Source organism: Phragmites australis, chromosome 2 (assembly GCF_958298935.1).
Source record: "Phragmites australis chromosome 2, lpPhrAust1.1, whole genome shotgun sequence".
Lineage (NCBI taxonomy): Eukaryota > Viridiplantae > Streptophyta > Magnoliopsida > Poales > Poaceae > Phragmites > Phragmites australis.
Genome location: NC_084922.1, coordinates 4,204,831 through 4,213,189, shown reverse-complemented (window position 1 = coordinate 4,213,189; position 8,359 = coordinate 4,204,831). Strand labels below are relative to the sequence as shown.

The following is an 8,359-nucleotide window of genomic DNA, read 5'->3' as shown; positions in this document are numbered from 1 at the left end:
GTCACCACCTGACCAAAGAACAGCACGGCTACCCAAACCACAGCACGACACCATCTCACGGTCATGGCAAAATAGCTGGCCGGATCACCAAAATAAAAATAGCCTGCCCAATCACAAAAACGTCGAATCATATCAAAGCACGGTTGCGGCACGAGGGCCAGCTGGATCAAAACCACCAAACAAAAGAACAGCCGACCGAATCATCACAACCCGCCTCAAGAATCACAGCGACAAGGCACTAGCCGTACTTCATCACAAAAGAACCACCGACCAAATCACACGGCACAGCACCTCCACGGACACGGCGACGAAGCACCAGCCAGAACACCTCGCTGAACACGACATGAAGGCCGGCCAAACCACACAGAACACCTGCTCGCATGGCGACGCAAGCGCCAGCCAGCTTCACCTGCTCACTGCACGGACGCGACGCGAACGCCGGCCGGCATCTGTAGCACATATGGGGGAGGGGGCCACCACAGAGACCCACCGGCAAGAGCGATAGCGGCCATGACGCTCCAAACTAGCAAGAACGGCAATGGCGAAGGCGATGGATTGAAACAGCGATGGCTCCCTCTCTCTCCCTCTTTCTCTCTCTATCTCTGTCGGAGGGTGAACTCCTATCGCAGGGATCCCGAGAGACCCCTTTTTAGAGATTCGGCCGGGGGGATGATCCTGAATGAGTTCGTCGGAGGAATAAATGGAAATGGAAATAAATACAACGGCCGGTGGTGGGGGACGATCGACCTAGTGTAGGGGAAGTAAATGCACAGGAGTTTAGACAGGTTCGGGCCGCGCGGAGGCGTAATACCCTACTCCTGTGTGGATGCAATATCCTTTCCTGAAGGGGATCCCTCAGGGATATGTCTGGTTACAATAATGTATTGTCTAACTGAGAGCTTGAGGCTCCCTTGTTCTAGCTCTGCTCAAGCTTGCTTGCGGTGTTCTTCGTCTAAGTGTGGCACGGTCGATTGCCTCGAGTCAATCCGGTCTCTTTCGATGTCTTCTGATCCCTCCTCTTCTTTCTGTATCTCCATCCTTTTATGCACTCGCCGGCCACGACATACCCCAAAAGGGAAAGAAGGGGCACATGTTCCAAGACGCCACGACTGGGAAAGGCGTCATCATTCCCTCTGGGCGAAGTGACAGGGGCGGTGGAAAAACGCGGCGCGCGTCCGACCACCCGTCACTGTGGACGCCCTGGCGCCATTGAGAGGGCCCACCGGGCAGCCACAGAGGCACCCGGCGCGCCCACCCTGTCTTGTTCCTCTGCCAGGGCAGGGTGGCAGGCGGAACGCTTTGATCCTGGCAACGTTATCCTGAGATACCCCGGATGATACGGGACGGGACCCGTGCAATTAATGGACCCACGCCCCCCTGCCAAAGCATGGCAGTTGGGGATGTCAGGATGTCAGGATGTCAGGCCGCGCATGCCCATTAAATGCGGCCCTGGACCTCTGACTGGTTGACGCCTCGTCGGTGGGCCCCTCTGGGTCGTCGGGGCTTCGGGTGCCCTCGCGCGAACCTTCGGGGAACCGAGTGCTCGGGGGCTGCTACGTGCAACCCCGAGTACCCTCTCCCGAGCGCCCTTGTACGCACCTTCGGGGAACCGAGTGCTCGGGAGCTGCCACGTGCAGCCCCGAGCACTCTCTCCCGAACACTTTTGTAGAACCTTCAGGGAACCGAGCGCTTAGGGGCCGCCACGTGCAGCCCCGAGCACTCTCTCCCGAGCACTTAGCTTTTCTGCCCATCGGGGGACTAGGATACTCGGGGGCGAGCGGGCACCTCCTCGAGCACTTTCTTCCCGGTACTTAGACTCTGCGGGTCATCGGGGAACTAGGGTGCTCGGGGACCAGAGGCTGTGGCCCCGAGCACCTTCTCCCGGAACTTAGATTTTCCTCATCCTGCAGGGGGGACCTCGCGGGATGGTGACACGTGGCGGACGGCTGGCCTGGTCTCGGGACTCAGGGACCCCCGGTTCCTGATACACCGACAATCTCTCTTCTCGGATCCGGCCCCCTTTCCACCGCGAGCACCCCATCCAGCCTTTATAGTGGCGAGTAGGGTTCCTACGCGGAAGAAACGGATCGAGTGGTTCAGATTTTGGAGGGGGAAAGGATAAGATTGAAGGGGATAAGGACGGTCGTGCCCGGGAGAGGGCGGCGCGGCTTGGGAGCAACTCGAGTGCAATCAAGGTGGCGCGCTCAGGCGCAAGGCCCAGGGAGCAGAGAGGAGGAGAGAGCGACTGAGTTGGTGTGAGCGCGACGTGAGAGAGGCAGGCGGCACGTTCACCAGAGGGAGGCGGTGGTGCATGCGAGGGAGAAGGAAGAAGAAAGGGGCACAGGAGCCGGCCCCTCCCTAGGGTAGCGACGACGTAGGATAACAAGGAGGGGCTAGGCCAGACCGGCTCAGCATGGGGAAAAGGGGAAAAACCGGGCCAGCCCAAAAGGAGAGAGGCCGACCGGGCCTCTCCTCTTCTTCTTTTTTTTATTTTTTTCTTTTTTTTTTCTTTTCTTTTTTATGTATATATGTATGTTTATGGGGATCATACAAATATACAATACAAAACTGTCGCACAGCTGTCATGGCACACATTGATTAGCTCGAAGACATGGTCCATGAAGAAGAAGACTAGCCCAAGAGTCGGTAGTTTGCAAATACAGAGATTGGTGGTTGTTTTATAGAATGGCTCAAGGTATGAGTGCAAAGAATCAATCACTGACTTCTCTGCCGCACTCAGAATTGAATTCCTTGGTCCAAAGATCTCTTCAACCTTCTTGATGGTGTTATCCATTGCATTAGGGGCCTAAAGGAAAACAGTTATAGAAAAACACGAATAGTAAACTACAGAGGACCAAACATAATGAGAAATGTACAGGAATGGACTGTGTAGTACCTTCTTTACTACATCAAGCATACTATAATCGCCATTCCAATTTGATGAATGGTCAAAGGGGAGTTTCCATGTGCCTTCTTGATAAACTTCAGCCCAGTGCTTAAAATCCTCCATCATCTCCTGGTTTGAATTGGTTTCAAGAATAAACTCACGGATCTTGGACAAAATTGGTTTGACATTTTCCAGACCATCTTCAATGATAACCTTCAGTGTCCGCGCAGCACACGGGATGTAATAGAAGGGGAGGGTACGAGACTCAAGCCCCTGTCTGAACTCATGACAAGCATGTATTGCGTGTTCGCTATTATTGTGTGTGCAAGCAAGAAATTTTGAATCAATGCTAAAGGCTAGCAACACATTCATTAGAACTTGAAAAATCTTGGAGCCAGTGCATGGGTATGGAACACGGTAGACATCAAGTAGAATTTTCTGCGAGATCCAATTGTCATCAATCCAATGGCCCTTCACAGACATGTATACAATTTGCCCATAAGAAGTCCAAAAGTCTAGAGTAACAGAAAGCCGAGAATTGATACACTGCAGGGATACCTTGACAGTCTCCTTCATACTTTTGAACACTTCAATGATAATTTCTTGAGCTTTTTCTTTTGGCCAAAGCCTGACAGACGTACTCAGGTACTTGCAACTGTCGATGAGTGTATTATCTTCCAGGGTGGAAGGTGGAAGGGAGGAGCTGATCAGCCACCTAAGAAGTAACCTGTTGACATGATCAATATCCATCGTCAGTTTCGTCTTAGGTTGAGCATGAACTTTAGCTTGAGCTTGATCTTGAACTTCGGATTGAGCTTGAGCTTGAGGCTGAGCTTGGACCCGAGCTCGCACTGGAACAAGAGGTTTCTTGTTTCTAGCAAAAACGCTGGCCTGTGTGGGTACTCTGGGCAGTGAAGCTGACGCCCTCGGGAAGTTGGTGATAACCAGGGTGGTGGTTATTAAGATGTTTTCCCAGATTCCCTGAACACAACCATGAAGCATATTAGTGAATGTCCACAGTTCACTGGATAATAAGTAACACTGACTTTGTCCACTAGGTGAACTTCAGGTTGCACAATATCATCAACAAAAAAATTGATTATTGGAAAAGCAGAAGCGTGTAATTACCCATTGACGGCAACCAGTAACTATAAAATTCCCTTTGGCGCTTTATCATATATACTACAAATAGTTTCTTGGCCCATATGTTTTTCAAGAAACAATAGATGGATGATCGTTCCTGAGTGATCTTTTGGCAACTCAAGCGACCAAAAGTGAATCCTGCAAATATCAAAAACCCCGCCTATGCCATACAAAATAGTTTACCACACCCGACATCACCTCTCATTCTCTCACGCAAAAGAGGCACTCGGACACAACTATGAACAACAATGAATCCAGTCGTAGAGTTGAAAGCTTATAAACGTCGTGAACAACAACAAATTCAGTCATAGAGTAGGGCATGTCAAAGCATTTAGGTGAAACCTTCATGGCATGTTGTTACAACTTACCAGTGGCAATGGTCATGCAGTAGTTCTTTCTGCAGAGCCTGCAGATGCGGGACTTGCCATCGGGAGCGGTCTCGAAGAACTTGAGGCAAAGGGACTTCATGGGCTTCTTCCTGGCCTTGGTCTGCTGACCCGAGGAGGAGGAGGAGGAGGCGGCCACGTCCTCCATCGGCTCTACACCGGGCAAGAGAGTCATGTCAGTGAGAGTTGTGTTCCCCATATGGATCTGCCGTGGTCGCAAGGAAAATGTCAGCACCGCGCCATGGCGATTGACACAATTGACGAGAATAACCAAGACTGTGCCATCATGCACATATAACATAAGTAACTTGGGAAGAAACCCTTGCACATGTGATTTGCTGATTGTGCATCATTTACAATCAGTGCAACTTTTTAGAATTGGAATGCATGATATGCATTGAATCAAGAGTGGATTGTACGGTTTAATTCTGTGGTAAACTTGGGCTGTAGTCATCTCGTACGCCTAAGCATTTTTGCAAAAACAAAGAAGAAGAAAAATGGAAGTGTATTAGAGATTCGGGACCTTTCGTCATCCTCTTGTTAGATCGATAGGATTCCCCCCAGCCCGACCTAATAGCAAGGCTGAAACAAGGTATCACCGTTCACAGAATATGTAACATCCAGGGGTTGGGAGCCTTCGGCTAGCCAAACCCTTCCATTAACATCCAGAAGTTGGGTTCTGTAATCTCATCTATAGACGCGGTGATGATGACCGTTCCAGTGGTGCTGCTTGAGCGCGGCAGAGTTAAACGATCACTGAACATATCACTCAGGTTACTACAGTTTGAACAGCAACTGATCTCAAAACAAAAAATCTGAAAGTCTTCCACAAAATTAGCTTGACATATCAACGGAATTGCGAGTCCAACGGTTGTTCTACTTCCTGCTCTGAATCCCATGCCAGTTTTCAGATGCTCACCAACCAAAGTTTTTCTAGGTTACCCGACGCGACAATTTCGCCAATGTTCTGCTCACCAAGTGAAACGACACAGCAGAACTTCCAGAGAGAGAGAGAAAGGAAGGGAAAAAAAATACATATATCCACATGAGAGTGGGTCCTCTAATTTCATAATTCGATTCACTATATAGTTTGGAGTATATCCTTCTACATCTGTGGTGCCGCTGCTGTCAATCTGCTGCTGCTGTCTCCTTGATGTGTATGTAAGTATGTACCCGTCTGGCTGCCTCAGTCTGCTGTTCCCTTGACAGGCTCCGTCCACTGTCTGGATGAACCAACCTCCCTACCTGCACACCATCTTCGTGTCACTTTCTCCTCTTTGATCTTCGTCTCCATATCACGCCCAGCGGAAGCGTAAACATCGGGAACGGGATTTTTGGCGGCGGTATGCTGCAGAATTCAAGAGTCATCAACCAAGTCAATCGGAGGAACATATATGTGCTGGAGCCAGGCAAACTGAACTGTTGCATGTCTTTATCAGCCTACTTTCTTTTTCTTTAACAAAAGATCCAGCGCGAAACCCGTGGCATTTGAATTAGCAAGATATGGAACGTATTATGTTAGCATATATGACGGCACAAGAAAAGGTTCAGATCGTCAGGGCACCTGGACAGACTGAATTGTGTTGGCCTCTCGGATCTTTTCCGTGGGCTCACGACCACATGGAAGAAGACGCTTAACCACTCCTCACGACCACAGAAAGACCACTTCACGAGTGGTCCTCGACCACTCAAGCTGAACTAGCGACCACTCACGAGGGCGCGCAACTACTCACACGACTAGTCGGAGGAACACAGGAAGCACTGAGATGCAAGGAGACTGAATTGTTCACTGCACTGCCAAAGGTGATGCAGGTTTTTTCTTTTCTTTCTGAAAGACTGACTGTTCCTAGAGTTGCATTGCGAATTCATCAAAGCAGACAGCCATTTGAATTTTGAAAGCGCCTAAGCTTAATTTATTATAAATGCAAACCGCACGCTGTCCCAGTTACCTAATCTTGATCAGGGCCAAAGAGGAATCCAAGGATGTTTAGCTTAACCAACCCATTGCTGATTGTTCGCCCATGGTTTCCTTTTCTCAAGAACCTGATGCTCGCCAACAAGCCAAACCAAACATGCTTCGACTAAATGGGGTGTGATGTTCAGAGGTCGGACGAACACTTACTGCAAGCTTATGGTCTCGATCTGGGTGAGCTCGGCGTTCAAGAACCCGTCCCGTGCGGTGGCGCGCTGCCGGACCGCGAGGACCCTGCACCCGAGGCTCCGCACTCTGGCATACGGGCTCGGCGCCCTGGATCGGAAGAAGCAACGGAATTTAGAAGGAAATATATACCACTCGCGCGTTCAGAATTCGGAACGCAAGCAAGTCTGAATCGAATTCAAGAAACGAATGAATGCTTCGGTCGACTCCGATCGCGCACCTGTAGAGGAAGCTCTTGTCGTGGAGGCCAACGACGAGCGTGGTGGCGCCGAGCTGGTTCACCGTCGCCACCACCGTCTCCCCGAGCTCCCCCTCCGTCACCACGATCTCCACCTTGGCCTGCATCTATCATCCATCAATCACAGGACGCCATAGATTGCGATAGCAATTGATGGCGCAACAGCAACATCACGAGCGTGATTGATCGGCTCTTCTTGATTGCGTTCGGTACCAATCAAGCCCCAACTAACTAACCAACTCGATCAATACACTCGGGTGGGTTCCTTTGTTGCTGTCACGTACCTCGGCGATGCCGTTGCAGAGGTCCTTGAACGCGAGCGCGAGCTGGAACCCGCCGAGGCGGAGGCTGCGGCGCTTCCGCCGCGACCGCGCGGGCGGGCAGACGTGGAGCAGCGTGATGGAGTCGCTGCCGCGGATGAAGTTGCCGACGGCCCACTGCAGCGCGGCCCTGGCGGCGGCCGCGGCCTCCACAACCACCACCACACGCTGGTTCTCCATACAACGCCTCCGATCCCCTCCAAGGCGTCTCAATGAATGAAGCCAAGAACCTAGCTAGCTAACGACTTATTGAGCTGGCTGATCATCCATTCCAATTCCATGGATGGTGTTCAGTGTCTACCATGAAAGCTCAAATCTTTCTTGGCCTCCTTGCCCTGCACTTGTACACTATACTAGTATAGCTGCTATCAATAACTAGGTGAGCAGCTGAGGTAGCTAATAGCTAACGCGTAATGGTGACAGTGACACTGATGGAGGATTAGAGCAGAGGAGCTGTAGCTAGCTAGAGTTAAGAAATAGTGATGAGGTGGGCATGGCATTGGGGACCAGAGGAAGAAGAGGAGAGGAGAGGAGAGGGCCTGTTTGGCTGTTTGGGTTAACACACACACACTGCTCTTGTGCTTGGCTGTTGCGTCTTGGATTGGATGCTTATCATTTTGCTTCTTGTCCCCAACCGAAACCCTGCGGCTCACCCAGTGTAGGCGTGCGTTGCATCATGGCCCTTTCTTGCTCGCCGCTGCCTTAACAGCCGCCGGTGCATGCACTGCAAACAGGGGTCTTTGTCACGCGGTAGAGGTCAGCAGTGGATTACGGCATCGGTTCAGGGGATCTTGTTATGTTATCTCATCCTACCAGCAGGCAAATCAGGGCTCTTTTCGTGCTATCTTTCTTCAGAAAAGCTAGCTCAAACAAAGAGAAACGGTCAGAGCAGAACACATTGTGTGTGTGTGGCGTCAGATGAGAGTCGTAACTCGTGACATCGAATAGGATTCTCTTTCGTCTCTGTTTTTTTATCTAATGGTTATTAATATAAATTTAGTGATGGACTTATGTCGCCTTAACTAGTGTAGCAGTTGGACAATTAGGTGGAATCGCCTACAAGATCGTTGAAAGATGGCAGTGGATCACGGCACCCTGCAGTATATATGTGCAATGCTGCTTCTTAAATTTTAATAACTTTTGGTAGGGAAGATCACAATTTCGGATTTGTTTTTTAGGTTGCCTGCCCTTGTTGAACAACAAAATATCAATCTTGGACCCAACATC

At 50.4% G+C, this 8,359-nt stretch overlaps 1 protein-coding gene across 2 annotated transcripts; it reads right to left on the bottom strand.

Moving 5' to 3' along the window:
* Positions 1 to 5,217: 5,217 nt before the first annotated feature.
* Positions 5,218 to 7,812, bottom strand: LOC133895383 (uncharacterized). 2 transcript variants are annotated; one of them, XM_062335670.1, is made up of 4 exons: positions 7,097 to 7,812; positions 6,795 to 6,919; positions 6,539 to 6,664; positions 5,218 to 5,764 (listed from the first exon to the last, which is right to left on the bottom strand). In XM_062335670.1, the coding sequence occupies exons 1-4, from the start codon at positions 7,310 to 7,312 to the stop codon at positions 5,680 to 5,682; spliced, it is 552 nt and encodes a 183-aa protein (XP_062191654.1). In that variant the 5' UTR covers positions 7,313 to 7,812; the 3' UTR covers positions 5,218 to 5,679. The 2 variants fall into 2 exon arrangements, with proteins under 2 accessions (XP_062191654.1, XP_062191662.1); XM_062335678.1 differs by having other exon boundaries at positions 6,795 to 6,913; positions 7,097 to 7,810.
* Between the last annotated feature and the right edge of the window lie 547 nt (positions 7,813 to 8,359).

Coding starts and splice junctions, on each gene's coding strand:
- LOC133895383 (XM_062335670.1), bottom strand. CDS start 7,312: ATGGAGAACCAGCGTGTGGTGGTGGTTGTGGAGGCCGCGGCCGCCGCC. Junction 6,920..7,096: donor TCTGCAACGGCATCGCCGAG/GTACGTGACAGC, acceptor GATGGATGATAG/ATGCAGGCCAAGGTGGAGAT. Junction 5,765..6,538: donor ATCGAGACCATAAGCTTGCA/GTAAGTGTTCGT, acceptor TGAATTCTGCAG/CATACCGCCGCCAAAAATCC.